At 37.3% G+C, this 18,152-nt stretch overlaps 1 protein-coding gene across 6 annotated transcripts in view; it reads right to left on the reverse strand.

Annotated features, from left to right (window-relative positions):
- Positions 1 to 18,152, reverse strand: part of RIC1 (RIC1 homolog, RAB6A GEF complex partner 1) — a 133,533-nt gene that overhangs the window by 80,678 nt on the left and 34,703 nt on the right. For all 6 annotated transcript variants that reach the window (XM_082404336.1, XM_082404335.1, XM_082404334.1 and 3 more), the window contains one exon: positions 14,260 to 14,367. In XM_082404336.1, the coding sequence (XP_082260462.1) occupies positions 14,260 to 14,367 (108 nt within the window). Of the gene's footprint in view, positions 1 to 14,259; positions 14,368 to 18,152 lie in introns of those variants that run through there.

The following is an 18,152-nucleotide window of genomic DNA, read 5'->3' on the forward strand; positions in this document are numbered from 1 at the left end:
ACTAGATTCCACATGCCGCAACTAAGAGTTCGCATGCCTCAACTAAAGACCCCGCATGCTGCAACTAAAGATCCCACATGCTGCAATGAAGATCCCGCGTGCTGCAACTAAGACCCGGCACAGCCAAATAAATAAATAAATATTAAAAAAATAATATAAGAGCTGTGATTCAGAAATAGCTATGCATAATTTAGATGCATTGCAAGTAGACAAAAAATGTAACTGAAAGTTTTGAGTTCTAAGCAATCTACACAAGATAATAAAGGCCTGTGCTAAGGCAATGACGATGAGAATAAAGAGAAGAGGATGGAAGTAAACTAGAGACAGGACTTAGCAAAATACTGGTGATTGGATGGGAACACAGAGTCAAGGGACTCCAGGTTTTTTCCTATTATAAGCAAAGCCTCAATAAAAATACTTACGCATATGCCTAAATACACTGGTGCTACTATTTGCCAGATAGAGTCCTAGAAATGAGATAGTACTTCAAATTCATTTTAATGTTCCTTGCGCATGGATATACATCAATTGTCTAAAACTGAGGAAAACTGTATGGATATTTATGGTCTGGTAACATGTCTACAAAAATGATATTCTACTTCTGATGCTCAGAGAATACATGCTCCCAAAAGCTATGGGCCAATTCTTAAAATGGTAAAGGATTTTCTTTCTCACACCCCATTAAAAAACAGTGTCAGTGAGATTTCTTTCTAAGGCACAAGTTGATAAGGAGGTGACTGTGGTTCTGTTGATGATACAGTAATAGAATTTTTAATATAACTGACATGTCAGAGCATACAATGACTATACTTGGGGATCAGGGGGAAGGTCATAAGAAAATTAAATGGGGATGACTGCTTTGGCTTTGACTTAATGTGCAGAAAGAGAGTGATGCTGTATTGCTCTATAGGTCATACAACTGTATATCCTTCTCACACAGTCTATCAATGATTTTTTTTGTAGAAGCAAATTGCAAAGTGTCTCCTAGATTCAGCTTTATTCCATAATAGCTAGTAAGATTAAACAACCAGGCTAACAGTGAAAGGCAGCAAGGCAAAATTATTAAGACTTTCAAATTCTAGAACCAGCCTTCATGGTTTAGAATTCCATTATCAGTGATGTGATCTTACGTACATAGTATTTATGTAATCTGGGGCAGGTGCTTTAACCTGTCTACCATAGTTAGCTCTACTATATGGTAGAAGCAATAAAATTACCTACCTTTAGAGGAGTGTTATGAAGAATAAATTAATTTTAATATACATAAAGCACTTACAATAGTGCCTAGCACATAGTAGACACCAAAAAAGTTAACTACCATAATAGCAACTCTGAATCTTTAAGTAAGTAGCTAATTCATAATCAATATATTTCATGTAAGAGACTAAGAAAATGTTAAGCTGTGTTTTGCGACTCCTTGAGGCTCTGGGCCAATACCTGGAATTTCACAGTTCCCTAAGTAAGCTTAAAAAGCAGAGCCCTGAAAGAGTTGAATGTGACTGCTCCCAGAAGTGGACATTGACAGGGCCGTACGCTTAACCCTACTGACTTCAGCAGGCTTAGAGCAGACACTGTACTGTTGAAATGAATTGCTCCCAGACCTCATGGTCTGGAGGATCCTTCAGCTTAAGACTCTTCCACTCAGAGAAAGTGCCTGAGCAGGGGAGACACCCTAAGCCTCAAAAGAAGACAGGAGTTTGTGACCTTATCTGCCTCTGCAAACTGCCATTTTAGCAAACACCTGCTGGTGTGCATTGCCAGAAAGACTGACACAAAAGTCTAACCTCTGTGGGTAGCTAATGGAACAAAACCAAGAAAAATACCGCCTCTATGGAATCTCAGTAACTTTATGATAAAAGACCAAAATAAACAGCTAAATATATGGATCCTACCAATAAGCCACACTGATGAGACAGAAAAATGCAAGTAAATTAAGGAAAAAATATTAAGGACTTTCAGGAGATACTATTAGGATATAAACAAGACTCTTCAGAGCTAAATATTTCCTAATAGAAAAATGCAACACATGGACTGATGAAGAATAACCCTTTATGGCAGCTGAACCTTTTATTCCAGACGCTCAAATGGAAACAATCTCATGATACAGAAAACACACAGATATAATCATTATTTTTTATAATTTGTATTTTTTTATTGAAGTATAGTTGACTTACAATATTGTGTTACCTTCAGGTGTACAGCAAACATATTCAGTTATACATATTTATTTTTTCAGAATCTTTTCCATTATAGGTTATTATAAGATATTGAATATAGTTCCCTGTGCTATACAATAAGTCCTTGTTGTTTACCTATTCTATCTATAGTAGTGTGTACATATTAATCCCATACTCCTGATTTACCCCCCCATCCCTTTGGTAAACATGTTTGTTTTCTATGTCTGTGACTCTTTCTGTTTTGTAAATAAGTTCATTTGCATTATTTTTTTAGATTCCACATATAAGCGATATCATATATTTGTCTTTATCTGTCTGACTTACTTCACTTAGTATGATAATCTCTAGGTCCAGCCATGTTGCTGTAAATGGCAATATTTCATTCTTTTTTATGGCTTAGTAATATTCCAGTGTGTGTGTGTGTGTGTGTGTGTGTGTGTGTGTGTGTGTGTATCTACCTATGATATATAGATATACACACACATACACACACATCTTATCCATTCATCTGTCAATGGACACTTAGGTTGCTTCCATGTCTTGGCTATCGTAAACAGTGCTGCTCTGAACACTGTGGTGTATGTATCTTTTCAAATTAGACTTTTCCTTTTTTTTCTGGACATATGCCCAGGGGTGGGCTTGCTGGATCATATGGTAACTTGAGTTTTAGTTTTTTAAGGAACCTCCATACTATTTTCCACAGTGGCTGCACCAGTTTACATTCCCACCAGCAGTATAAGAGGGTTCCCTTTTCTCCACACCCTCTCTAGCATTTATTATTTGTAGACTTTTTGATGATGACTGGTGTGAGGTGATACCTCACTGCAGTTTTGATTTGCATTTCTCTAATAATTAGTGATGTGGAGCATCTTTTCATGTGCCTATTGGCCATCTGTATGTCTTCTTTGGAGAAATGTCTATTTAGGTCTTCTGCCCATTTTTTGATTGGGTTGATTTTTTGATATTGAGTTGTATGAGCTGTTTGTATATTTTAGAAATTAAGCCCTTGCTGGTCACATCATTTGCAAATATTTTTCTCCCAGTCTGTAGGCTGTTTTGTCATTTTGTTTATGGCTTACTTTGTTGTGCAAAAGCTTAAGTGTGAATAAGTCCCATTTGTTTATTTTTGCTTTTATTTCTTTTGCCTTGGGAAATGGATCTAAGAAAATACTGCTATCATTTATGTCAGAGAATGTTTTGCCTATGTTCTCCTCTAGGAGGTCTATAGTTTCAAGTCTTACATCTAGGTCTCTAAACCATTTTGAGTTTATTTTTGTATATGGTTTGAGGGAGTGTTCTAACATCACTAATTTACATGTAGCTGTCCAGCTTTCCCAACACCACTTGTTGAAGAGACTATCTTTTCTCCATTGTATATTTTTGCTCTCTCTGTCACAGATTAATTGACCATAGATTCATGGGTTTATTTCTGGACTCTCTATTCTGTTCCATTGATCCATGTCTATTTTTGTGCCAGTACCATGCTGTTCTGATTACTGTAGCTTTGTAGTATAGTCTGAAGTCCGGAAAGGTTATGCCTCAAGTTTTGTTCTTTTTCTTCACAATGGCTTTGGCAATTCTGAGCCTTTTGTGGTTCCACATAAATTTTATTGATCTTTTCTATTGTTTTTCTTAATCTCTATTTTATTTATTTTCTCTCTGATCTTTATTATCTCCTCCCTTCTGCTGAATCTAGGTTTGTTCTTCTTTTTCTAATTCTTTTAGGTAGTAGGGTATGTTGTTTATTTGAGATTTTTTTTCTTTTCTGAGGAAGGCCTGTATCTCTATGAACTTCCCTCTTAGAACTGCTTTTGCTGCATCCCATGGATTTTGTATGGTTGTGTTTTCATTATCTTGTCTCAGGATTTTTTAAAATTTCCTCTTTGATTTCACTACTGACCCATTTGGGTTTTTTTAGTAACATGTTGTTTAGTCTCCATGTAATCATTTCTTCCTCATTTCTCTTCCTGTGGTTGATTTCTAGTTTCAAGCCGTTGTGGTCAGCAAAGATGCTTGAAATAATTTCTATTCTCTTAAATTTATTGAGGCTTGTTTTGTGTCCCAGCATATGGTTTATCCCAGAGAATGTTCCATGTGTGCTTGAATAGAATGTTTATTCTGTTTGTTTGGCTTTTTAAGATGTAATGTCCTGTAGATATCAATTAAGTCTAACTGTTATATTGTGTCGTTTAGGATCTCAGTTGCCTTACTGATTTTCTGTCTGCAAGATCTGGTCATTGACGTCAGTGGGGTGTTAAAGTCTCCTACTATTATTGTATTTCCAGCAATTTCTCCTTTTATGTCTGTTAGTGTTTGTTTTATGTATTCAGGTGCTCCTATATGGGTGCATACATGTTAACATATGACATCCTCTTCTTGTATTAATGCTTTTATCATTGTATAGTGTCCTTTTCTGTCTTTCTTTATGGCCTTTGCTTTGAAGTCTATTTTGTCTGATACGAGTATTGCTACCCCCACTTTCCTGTCATGTCCATTTGCATGAAGTATCTTTTTCCATCCCCTCATTTTCAGTCTATGTGTATCTTTTACCCTAAAGTGGGTCTCTTGTAGGCACCATGCTATAGGTTCTTGTTTTGTTATCCAATCTGCCACTCTCTGTCTTTTGATCAGAGCATTTAGTCCATTGACATTTAAAGTAATTACTGATAAGTAGGTATGTCTTTATTGCCATTTTAAACCTTGTTTTCCCGTTGATTTTGTATTTGTTTTTTGTTCCTTTCTTCTTTTTGTTTTTCCTTTTGTGGTTTGACAGTTTTGTTTTGTATTATTCTTGAGTTCTTTTCTTTTTGTTTTTTGTAACTTATTGTGTGTTTTTGATTCGTGGTTACCCTGATTTTCAAATATGTTAACCCATTACTATATCTCCTTGCTTTAGACAGGTAGTCATATAAGTTCAAACACATTCAAAAAGATCTATATTTTCTTACTCCCCTCCCCTACATTTTGTGACTCTGATGTCCTATTTTACATCTTCATGTTATCCTCTTGCTGTTCATTTTAATTATAATCACTTTCACAAAATTTTTTGATTTTTTAAAAAATCTATGTACTGGCTTCCTTAAGTGACCAAACAATCCCTTTATGTATTTGCCTTTCCTATTGTGATTTCTCTTTCCTATAGAGTCTTGCTTCTTTTCTATTTAGAGAAGACCTTTCAATACTTCTTTTAGGATAGGTTTAGTATTGCTGTATTCTTTTAGTTTTTGCTTGTCTGGGAAATTCTTTATCTCCCCTGCTACTCTAAATGATAATTTTGCTGGGTACAGTATCCTAGGTTGCAGATTTTTCCCTTTCATGACTTTGAACAGATCTGCCACTCCCTTCTGGCTTGCAAAGTTTCTGTAGAGAAATCAGCTGATAGCCTTATGGGGGTTCCCTTGTAACTGACTGTTTGTTTTTCTCTTGATGCCTTAAGAATCCTCTCTTTACCTTTAAATTCTGACATTTTAATTATAACATGTGTCAGTGTAGGTCTGTTTTGGTTCATTTTGTTTGGGACCCTCTGTGCTTCCTGTACCTGGATATCTGTTTCCTTCTTTAGATTTGGGAAGTTTTCAGCCATAATTTCTTCAAATACACTTTCAATCCCCTTTTCTCTTTCTTCTCCTGGGATCTCTATTATGCGTAGATTGGAATGCTTAACATTATCCCATAGATCTCGTATGTTGCTTTCAATTTTTTTTTCAATTTTCTTTCTGTCTGCTGTTCTGATTGGGTGATTTCTGTTATTCTATCATCCAGATCACTTATTCATTCTTCTGCCTTACTTAGTCCACTGTTCATTGCCTTTAGCTCAGTTTTTATCTTGGCAATTGAATTGTCTAATTTTGACTAGCTCCGCTTTATAGTTTCTAGTTCCTTGTTACAGTGATCTGCATTTCTATCAATCTTTCTTAATTTCTTTAGCATTTTTATTACCTCCTTTTTGAACTCAGAGTTTGGTAGAATGGAGAGGTTTCTTTCATTTTGTGTTCTTTCAGGGGATTTCTCTTGTTCTTTTAATTGGGAGTGGTTCCTCCAATTTTTCATTTTACTCATATTTCTCTCTCTGAATTTAGGAGAAACAGTTATCTACTGTGGTCTTAAAGGGCTGTTTTGTATTTGGGAGCATCCCTGTGTAGCCTGTGTGAGTCCAGTGTTTTTGGTGCAAGGCCTGTTTTTGGTATGGATGCCTGCCATGTTCTGGCTGTTATCCCCTTGACAGAGGGGTGTGTTGTGGTGATCAGAGCCTGCACTGGATGTTGGGTGGGGCCTCTTCTTTGGTCTGTGGTTGTCACAGCCCTGTTGGGAGCAGGGTCTGCTCCCCAATTGTTGGAGTAGAAGCCCCCAGATCCAGTTCTAAGCTACAGTGTGAGGTAGGGAGGACTGGAATGCTCTCACTAGGAAAGGGGCCACTGTGTATTTTTCTCCAGGAGCTGTCCACCAGGACGTCCAACTCTGTGATGTCACCCGCCACCCGGTGTGTGCGCCCACAAAGTACAATATTGCTGGCACTGCCTTCAAACCAGCCTCCGCTACAGGAGCATCAATAATCAACAGACTCATACATTTCTCAGGGATGTGTATGCTCCCAAAGCCACCGGTGCGAAAACCCACTGAAGTCACGCTCCTGCACCCACTATGGGAGTGCTGGTAATCTGCTCAGATTTCAGCCCTGCCTTTGCATGTGCACACCCACTCTGGTGGCGCTTGCATGCTCCCAAAACTTGCTGGTGCACACTTCCAAAGTCCGCAGTGGCTGCAGCCATGCCCCGCTGGGAGCATGCTGACAATGAGGCTGCCATGGTGGGCCCACACCCTTCCCTTCATGTACTGACAACGGGGCTGCTATGGCAGACCTGCGCTCCGTGCCAGTTGCATCCCAGACCACACTTCAGGCCCTTCGGGCTATCTCTGCACAGCCAAACCAAGTCTCCTCACCAGGTCTGTCCACTGAAACTCGAGTTTCAGCATCCAGCCCTTGTGCATACCGGCTGGCCTGCGTGTCAGGCTGCAAAGTGCACCAATGTGCAAAGACCGTCTATGCTGGTCTCCCTCTACCCTACCTGGCCATAAGCTGGCTCCTGTATTCGCCTCTGAAGCTCCCTATCTGTCCTAGTGGACCTCCCAGCTGGTGAAGGAGGTTCCCAGGGTGAGGAAACCTTTCTTCTTTCACAGGTCCCTCCCAGAGGTGCAGGTCCTGTCCTGATTCCTTTTTATTTCCCCTTTCATCCTAACCAGTTATGTGGGTATCTTTCTTGCAGCTTTGGTTGTATTAGATCTTCTGCCAGCTTTCAGTATGTGTTCTGTGAGAACTACTCCACGTGTAGATGTATTATTTCATGTATCTGTGGGAGGAAGTGAGCTCCATGTCCTTCTATGCTGCCATCTTGACAGCTTGTCCCTTCTTGATAAAATCATTACTGAAAAGTAAGAGACTTGGAAGACAAATTCAGGAGGTCTGCAAATAATGAATGAAAGAAAGAAAACAGGACAAACCTTGTTCTATTCTTCTCTTATTTAGGAAAAAGAAAAAAAAAATCCCTACCGCAGAAACAGACTGAAGTCTTCAGATTGAAACACCTAAGACTCAGGTTTAATTTGGGTGGATTGGCACGGGGTGGGAAGGAGGGAGGCAGGCAGAGGGAGACAATTTAATGAAAAAAAAAGATACAATCTTGTAAGTAAAAATAACCTAATTTCAATCACAAAGAGAAAAATCTTTCAGAGAAAAAGAATAGGTTTCCTGAAAAGGGAAAAGACTCAGATTAACACTAGACTTCTCACTAATAACCCTAGAAACCAGAGGGCACTAGAACATTACCTCATGGCTAGGAAAAAAAAAAAAAGAATCTCAATCTAAGAATCCTGCACCTAGACAGGATATCCTTCACCATGCTTAAAGAACAGTACGTTCAGATATTATTTAATATATGAATGCCCACAGTGTGCAGAAAATGCTCTTGGCATCGAAACTATAGTGAAAATAACAAGCAGAAAGACATAGAACTAATATTCTGGGTTTGAAAAATGGACAGGGACTTCCCTGGTGGCGCAGTGGATAAGACTCCGCACTCCCCAGGGGGTCTGGGTTCAATCCCTGGTCAGGGAACTAGATCCCACATGCATGCCGCAACCAAGAGTTTGCATGCCACAACTAAGGAGCCTGTGTGCCACAACTAAGGAAAGCTGCAACTAAGGAGCCGGCAAGCCGCAACTAAGGGGCCCGTGAGCCACAACTAAGACCCGGTGCAACCAAATAAATAAATTTAAAAAGAAAAAAAGAAAAATGGACAAACACAGGCAACCTACAGAAGAGGAACTGCAAAGGGCCAATAAATATAGGAAAAGATGCCAAACCTCACTAGCAATAGAAATTAAACAAATGGAAATTAAAATGACAAGACCATTTTTCACCAATCCAATGCAGGCACAAATGTAGGTCAACAGGAATCTTAAGAACACATAGGAGTGACTCTGGAAACTGACACAATTTTATGAAAAAATGATTTGGCAATATTCATGAAAAAGAATACACATATACACTTTGACCCAGCAATCCTACATCGGGGAAAGTGCCCTAAAGAAATAAATGCACCAATACAAAAGGGTATATGTATAACGATGTTTACTGCAGCACTGTTTATAGTTGCCAAAGGTCCATTAAGAGAAGAATAGCAAAGAAAATAAGAAACTTCCACACTATGGAATATTATACAAATACTAAAACTAATAAGTTGGAAGTATATGTATTAATCTAGAAAAGTAGTCATAATATACTAAGTGAAAAAAATCAAATTGCAGAGTAATGTGTAAATTAAGATGTCAATTTTGTGTGAAAATAATGAAAATTTCTATATTTATCTATTTAAATATCTTCTCATCTGTAAGTTAGAATCCTATGCAAACATTCAAAATCAAGTTATAGAAAAATGTTGAAGTGAGACAATGTTCATGATATAACATGTCAAAAAAGCTGTACAGTAGCTTTCTATAAAGAAAAAAATATGTTTTTGATAATCCTCTACCTATGAAAACTCAGATTTATCAAATGTGCTCCTCATGAACAGGTGACATTAGCAGTCACTTATAGTAATATCACTTTGGATTTAAAAACAAACAGACTTCAGTAGCCTTTCAAATTCTATGTACTATTAAATATAAGTGTATCTGCAAACATCCATTAAAAAAATATAGGAACATAAGTAAAAATTAATGATTATTTATGAGCAGTGAAGTTATTTATTTTTTCTTGTTTATCTCTACAATTCTCAGATTTTCTTCATCGAACATTTATCCCCCTTATTAAAAACTAAAACTTTTAAAAATCTAATTCTCAAAACTGTAAAACTCCTAAAAGATAACATAACAGAAAATCTACATGACCTCGGTTTGGTGATGACTTTTAGATACAACACCAAAGGCACAACCGATGAAATAAACTGATAAGCTAGACATCATTAAAATTAAAAACTTCTGCTCTGCAAAAAATCTGTCAAAAGAATGAAAAGACAAGCCACAGACTGGCAGAAAATATTTGCAAAAGACATATCTGATAAAGGACTGTTATCCAAAATAACAAAGAACTCTTAAAATTCAAAAATAAGAAAACAAACAACCCAACTAAAAAATGGGCCAAAGACCTTAACAGGCACCTCACCAAAGATATATGGATGGCAAATAAGCATACGAAAAGATATTCCATAGCATATGTCAGAAGAAAAATGCAAATTAAAACAACGAGATACCACTATACACCTATCAGAATGACCATAATCCAAAACACTGACAACACTGTCAAAGATGTGGAGTAACAGGAACTCCCATTCATTGCTGATGGAAATACAAAATGGTACAGCCACTCTGGAAGACAGTTTGGCAGTTTCTTACAAAACTAAACATAGTTTTACCATACAACCCAGCAAGTGCACCTCAGCACATGAAAGGAGTTGAAAACATGTCCGTAAGAAAACCTGCACATAGATGTTTATACCAGCTTTATTCATAACTGCTAAAATTTGGAAGCAACCAAGATGTCCTTCAGTAGGTGAATGTATAAACTGTAATACATCCAAACAATGAATTAATATTCATGCTAAAAAGAAATGAGCTATCAAGTCATGAAAAGACGCAGAGGAACGTTAAATGCATACTACTAAGTGAAAGAAGCTAATCTGAAAAGGCTACATACTGTATGATTCCAATTATATGACATTCTAGAAAAGGCAAAACTATGAAGACAATAAAACAGATCAGTGGCTGCCGGAGATTATGGGATATGAAGGGATAAATAGGCAAAGCACAGAGGATTTGAGGGGCAGTGAAACTACTCTTTATATACTATAATGGTGGATACATGTCATTATAAATTCATCCAAACCCAATGTACAACACCAAAAGTGCACCGTAATGCAAACTATGGGCTCTGGGTGATAATGATGGTGAATGTAGATTCACCAATTGTAACAAATGTATCACTGTAGTGGAGGATAATTGGGGGAGGCTATGCATGTGTTGGGGCAGGGAGTAATGAAAGAAATCTTTATACCTTCCTCTCAATTTTGCTGTTAACTTAAAATTGCTCTAAAAGACAAAGTCTATTTTTCATAAAGTCCATTTATGACCTTATAATTCATATAAGCTAAACCATTAATTCATGTTTTAAATTATACAGAGATGAATTAACTTAAATCACTTGAATCAGGTCAGCATTTACTTAGCATATTTAACATAAACCAGACTACAATAGCTAAATTTATGTTCATCATGATATCTCCAGTTGTATGGAAATGTATCTTCTAGAAAAAGACTATAAGCAATAACTAAGTAAAAAAAAAAACTGGATTTTCAGTAGCCAAAGAGTAAATTGCTTGTTATCTTCTATTACATATGTATTTTACCCACCCCCAACTTGAGAACAGAAATAATTCCTAACTTCTTTGTTTTCTTAATATTCAGTATATGCAAAGGTTAATAAATTATTGTGAAATTGTTTCTGTAAAGGTTGTTTCTAGTTATCTGGTACCTGGCCCTGGAGTAATCAGGAGTGGGGAATAGTGGCCCAAGTTAAAGAGCTCCATAAAGGATGTTAAAGAGCTCCATAAAGGATGTTAAAGAGCTCCATAAATGATGTGCTTGAGGGTACAGGCTGTGAAGTGCTTGGTTTGCACATGAAAGGAACATTAGCAGGTAATCGTTTACTATCTCTAGAAATTGGCTAGCCCTGAGAGGGGCAGTCTCTCCAGGGCCAGCGTCAAAGCATCAAAATACAGAAAAACAACAACAAAAGATTACAGAGAGTGTATATATGTCCATGCCACTCTCTCACTTTGTCACAGCTTACCCTTCCCCCTCCCTATATCCTCAAGTCCATTCTCTAGTAGGTCTGTGTCTTTATTCCCGTTTTACCCCTAGGTTCCTTATGACCTTTTTTTTTTTTTCTTAGATTCCATATATATGTGTTAGCATACGGTATTTGTTTTTCTCTTTCTAACTTACTTCACTCTGTATGACAGACTCTAGGTCCATCCACCTCACTACAAATAACTCAATTTCGTTTCTTTTTATGGCTGAGTAATATTCCATTGTATATATGTGCCACATCTTCTTTATCCATTCATCCGATGATGGATACTTAGGTTGCTTCCATGTTCTGGCTATTGTAAATAGAGCTGCAATGAACATTCTGGTACATGACTCTTTTTGACTTATGGTTTTCTCAGGGTATATGCCCAGTAGTGGGATTGCTGGGTCGTATGGTAGTTCTATTTTTAGTTTTTTAAGGAACCTCCATACTGTTCTCCATAGTGGCTGTATCAATTTACATTCCCACCAACAGTGCAGGAGGGTTCCCTTTTCTCCACACCCTCTCCAGCATTTATTGTTTCTAGATTTTTTGATGATGGCCACTCTGACCGGTGTGAGATGATATCGTAATCGGACTTTGACACTTTTGAGAATGTCGTTATTAAAACTTGACTAATACAGCTTACAAAAAAAAAAAACAAACTACAGACAGAAAACAAATTTTCATAAATTTTACTGTTACAAAATTCTAAATGTAATAGTGATGAAAATTTAGTACAATTTTTCTTTGTAATATATATATCCACTAAAGAGAATGAAATTCTTTTTGTGGGGATAATATTTTTTGCTTAATTGAGGTTTAAAGTTAATGTTCCCCTGCCAACATAATATTCAATGGGGAAAAGCTGAAAGCCTTCCTCCTAAAATCTAGAACAAGACAAGGATGCCTACTCTCACCACTTCTATTCAACATAATATTGGAAGTCCTAGCCAAAGCAATCAGACAAGAAAAGGAAATAAAAGGTATCCAAATTGGAAGGGAAGAGGTAAAACTGTCATAATACACAGATGACAAGATACTATATATCGAAAACCCTAAAAACTCCACACAAAAACTACTAGAACTGATAAACGAATTCAGCAACATAGCAGGATACAAGATTAACATACAGAAATCAGTTGCACCTCTTTACCCTACCAATGAAATATCAGAAAGTTAAAAAAAAAATCCCTTTAAAACTGCATCCAAAAAATGAAATAAAATACTTAGGAATAAAACTGACCAAGAAGGTTAAAGACTTATATGCTGAGAATTATAAAACATTGATAAAGGAAACTGAAAATGACTCAAAGAAATGGAAAGACATTTCATGCTTTTGGACTGAAAAAATTAATATTGTTAAAATGGCCATACTACCCAAAGCAATCTACAGATTTAATGCAATCCCTATCATAAAATTACCCATGACCTTTTTCACAGAACTAGAACAAATAATCCTAAAATTTATATGGAACCATAAAAGACCCAGAACTGTCAAAGCAATCCTGAGGAAAAAGAACATAGCAGGAGGCATAACTCTCCCAGACTTCAGAAAATGCTACAAAGCTACAGTAACCAAAACAGTATGGCATGGTACTGGCACAAAAACAGACATATGGATAAACGGAACAGAACAGAGAGCCCAGAAATAGACCCACACACCCACACTCAGTCAATCTTTGACAAGGAGGCAAGAAGTCATCTCTTCTTCTTCTTCTTCTTCTTGCTGAAGAAGTCTCTTCAGCAAGCAGTGTTGGGAAAGCTGGACAGCTACATGTAAATCAGTGAAGTTAGAACACACTCTCACACCACACACAAAAATAAACTCAAAGTGGCTTAAAGACTTAAATATAAGACATGACACCATAAAACTCCTAGAAGAGAACATAAGTGAAACATTCTCTGACATAAACTGTAGCAGTGTTTTCTTAGGTCAGTCTCCTAAGGCAATAGAAATAAAAACAAAAATAAAAAAACGGGACCTATTCAGACTTATAAGCTTTGGCACAGCAAAGGAAACCATGAACAAAATGAAAAGACAACCTATGGAATGGGAGAAAATATTTGCAAATGATGTGACCAACAAGGGCTTAATTTCCAAAATATACAAACAGCTCATACAACTCAATAACAAAAAATCAAACAACCCAATCAAAAAATGGGCAGAAGACCTAAGTAGACATTCCTCTGAAGAAGACATACAGATGGCCAACAGGCACATGAAAAGATGCTCCACATCGCTAATGATCAGAGAAATGCAAATCAAAAGGTAAAATTAACCAGACCTAAGCACATTAATGGAATAGAGGAGAAATGCAGAAATAAACCCAAATGGATATGAGAATGTAGTATGACATAAACACAAAGTTTATCATTTTTATGAGACATCCTTGGGAACAAAGGGCAGGATTTATAATATAAATTTGGGAGTACCACGTAAATACAGATGAAAGCTTAAAAAATCTAGATTAGACTTCAAGGACAAAACAGGAAAGTGAGAGGAATAAAAAGAAAAGGATATAGGCACCGTTTAGGAATGGGAGAAAGTAGAAGAATCAAGAAAGACAATATAGTAGGAGTAACCTGAATAGAAGAATCGGTACAGCAATTCCTATCACAGATGGTAAATACTAATGGGTGTGAAAAAGAGAAAGGATCTCATCTAAGAGAATTAAATTTAAATGCGATGTAATGATTTCATAAAAAAACAGCATTAAAGTTGAAAAATGTACTTACTGACACAGCTATCATGGTACTATCTGGCCTCCATTCAGCTTGCTTGTAGGATCCAAACTGAGAAGATGATTTTGCAGGTTCCTTGTAGGTTACGATTAATACACTAGGCTGGAAGAAAACAGTTTTATTTTATTAATATCTCATAAAAAGTAAAACATTTAAGATAACATCATGGAGTACACTCTGACAGTATTTTAATAATTCTAGAAGTATAATAAAAGATAACATAATCCAATATTAAATGCGTTTAAACAGTCCAAGCAAATCAACTAAAAAGAACCATAAAGAAAGACAATCTGAATAAGCCTATATCAATTAAAGAAATTGAATCGATAATTAATAACCTTCAAAAACAGAAAAGACCAGGCCCAGATGGGTTCACTGGTGGATTCTACCAAACATTTAAGGAAGAAATTATACAAATTTTCTACAATCTCTTCCACAAGATAAAAGCAGAGAATACTAACTAACTCCTCCTATGGCCAGTATTACCCTAATACTAAAACCAGAAAACACATTATAAGAAAATAAAATGACAAATCAAGAGCTCTCATGCACATAGATGCAAAAATTCTGAACACAATATTAGCAAATCAAATCGAACAACGTATAAAAAGAATCATATACTATAATCAAGTGGGATTTATTACAGGTCTGCAAGATTGGTTCAACATTTGAAAATTAATATAATCCACCATCATATCAACAGACTAAAGGAAAAAAAAATCACATGATCTTATCAATAGATGCAGAGAAAGAATTTGACAAAATCCAACACCCATTCATGACAAAAACTCTCAGCAAACTAGAAACAGAGGGGAACTTCTGCAACCTGACAAAGAACATCTACAAAAACCTATAGCTAACAACATACTCACTGGAAGAAACTAGCTTTCCTGATAAGATCAGGAACAAAGTAAGGATACTCCCTCTTACCCTTCCTTTTCAAAATCATACTGGGAGAACACAAGAAAAGGAAATGAAAGATATACAGATTGAGAAGAAAGAAATACAACTTATTCTTAGATGACATGACTGCCCATATAGAAAATCAGAAAGAATGAACAATAACAAAAAAACTTGTGAAGTAATAAGTGACTATGGCAAGGTTGCAGGATACAATGTTAATATATACAAGTCAACTGCTTTCCTATATACTAGCATTGAACAAGTGGAATTTTCAATAAAAAATATTTAGGTATAAATTCAAAACATGTGTAAGATCTATGTGAGGAAAACTACGAAGTTTCAATGAACAAAATAAAATAAGAAAAAATAAATGGAGAGATATTCCAAATTCATGGATTAAAAAGCCTAGTATTGTCAAGATGTTCAGTTCTTCCCAATTTGATCTACAGATTCAACACAATCCCAATCAAAATCACAGCAAGTTATTTTACAGATATTGACAAACTGGTTCTAAGGTTTACATGGAGAGGCAAAAGACCGAGAACGGCCAACACAATATTGAAGGAAAAGAACTAAGTTGAAAGACTGACACCACCCAACTTCAAAACTTACTATAAAGATACAGTAATGAAGAGAGTGTGGTATTGGCAAAAGAAAAGAAAACAGATCAATGAAAGAATAGCCTAGAAACAGACACACATAAATACATTCAACTGACCTTTGACAAAGAAGCAAAGGCAACACAATGGAGAACAGACAGTTTTCAACAAATGATGCTGGAACAACTGGACATCCACATTCTGGCACTACAAGAAGCTCCACAAGGTCATCTTGTACTCTGTCTGTCCTTGCCCTAAAATCAGCCATTTTTTCAGGGATTCCTGACTCTTTTATTAGAGATAGTATTTAGAAAAGAAGACCTGAAAACAAGATGCTTACTGCTAGTGGGGTGTCATTACTTGTAGGTCCTCTCAGCAAACACAGTAGGAAGTATATGAACCTATACTAACCCACATATACACATGTATCTCTACATATTTCTTTCAATATATGCATATATTTATAAACAAAAACATATGTGACTATAATCAAGCACAATGTGGTTCTTTCTAGCCTTCTCCCTTACTTATTTGGAACTTTCTTCAGACAGTGAGAACCTGGCTATCATTTCATATAACTAATTTAGTTCTTTGTTCAACCTTACCATATGTATACAGTATTTTGGAATTGCTAACTATACCCCTATAAACAAACAAATTTACCAAACACAATACAGTTTTTTTTGATAACTTCTTCTACTTTAGCCTTAGAATAACGAGTTACAATGCCATTTTCCAAAGTTACATAGGTCATCCCCTTAGAAGCTTTTTTTAATCTCTGAAAGTGAAACACAGAAGTTTCTAAGAAGCTAACAAAGCTCCAAACACATTAAAACTGCTAGGCATTAGTTGTCTGTACTTCAAATATCAATTAAAAGTTAAAAACAAATACCCTGGGGGCAGTGACATTAACAAAATGTCAGAGTAAAAAGTCCTAGATTCTCTTCCCCACCACCCCCCACGACAATTCGCAGACAAATCCCCTTTTGTGAGAAATACAGAAACGAATTGAAAAGCACCTGAATGCTGGATGAATGAGAGATCACACTCATCAAAGCTGGTAGGGAAATTCAGGACACCTTCTCACCAGAATTCCTACCACCAACACAGTGCCATACAATCAGGATGAAACCCTCCAACTCCCAGCTAATCCCTACAAAGGAAAAGGGGTGGTCTGTGTGTCAGATGCCCCAACCTTTCCACAGGGATCCTCAGAGGACAGGCTTCTAACTTGTCAGTCTTGAAGCACTGTCAGAACTGGCATCATCTAGCTACCTGGGGGAGAACAGAGACAACAGCTTGGACTGGTAGTCACCAATAGCTCCTCTCCACAGCTTAGCACAGAGTTAGCAGAGAAAATAATTCTAGCTCTCAGCTTTTCCCTGGGAAAAAAAAGAGTTGATCCACAGGTTCAAAAGCCCAATTTCTATGGGGCCTATTCAAAGGAATGGGTTCTGTCTTACCTGCCTCAGAGTGTTGACAGGATCTGGAAAAATCTAGCTGCCTGGGGGCTAGTGAGCACAGAGACAGAGGTTTGGGCAGGCAGTTGCCATAGCCCATCTCCCTGGCTAAGTATAGAGCAAGTGGATAAAAAACCCAACCCCAACTTCTCCCTGGGGAGCTAAAGATTAGTCCACAATTCCAATGCCCCAACTTTTCCGGGGGCTGCCCAAAAAAGGGGTGGGGGTGGGGGGGTCTGTCTTGCCTTCCACTGGGCAATAATGAGACCTGGCATAATTTAGCCACCAGGTAGCTAATAAGAATAGAAACCGAGGTTTGGGCTGCCAGTTCCCAAAGCTCCTCCCCCAGCGCAGCACAGAGCAAGTGGATGAAAAAACGCAGCTCTCAGCTTCTCCCAAGGGAGGGAAAGAGTTGGCTAAACCATCAAATGATCCAACTTTTTTAGAGGTTGCCTGAGAAATGGCTTCAGTCTCACTTGTTTTGATGCTGTGAGGGGATGTAGAATAACCTAGACATCAGGCGGCCGCAAAGAATAAAGTAAAGATGCTGAACTAGAATATAGTTTTGAGATGCCACCAGAATCTCTGGCTGGGCTGACTGGTAGGGATCTTCTTCTATATGAGGCCAATCCATAAAGACTGGAGAGGTGGCTGCTTTGCCTAATGCACAAACACCAAAAAAGAGAGTCAAGGAAGACGAAGAAACAGGCAAATATGTTCCAAAGGACACAGGACAAATCTCTAGAAAGAGATCCTAATGGCGCTTCCCTGGTGGCACAGTGATTAAGAATCCGCCTGCCAATGCAGGGGACACGGGTTCAAGCCCTGGTCCGGGAAGATCCCACATGTCGCAGAGCAACTGAGCCCGTGCTCCACAACTACTGAGCCTGCGCTCTGGAGCCCGCAAGCCACAACTACTGAGCCC

Source organism: Balaenoptera borealis (assembly GCF_965194805.1).
Source record: "Balaenoptera borealis genome assembly, chromosome: 8".
Taxonomy (NCBI): domain Eukaryota; kingdom Metazoa; phylum Chordata; class Mammalia; order Artiodactyla; family Balaenopteridae; genus Balaenoptera; species Balaenoptera borealis.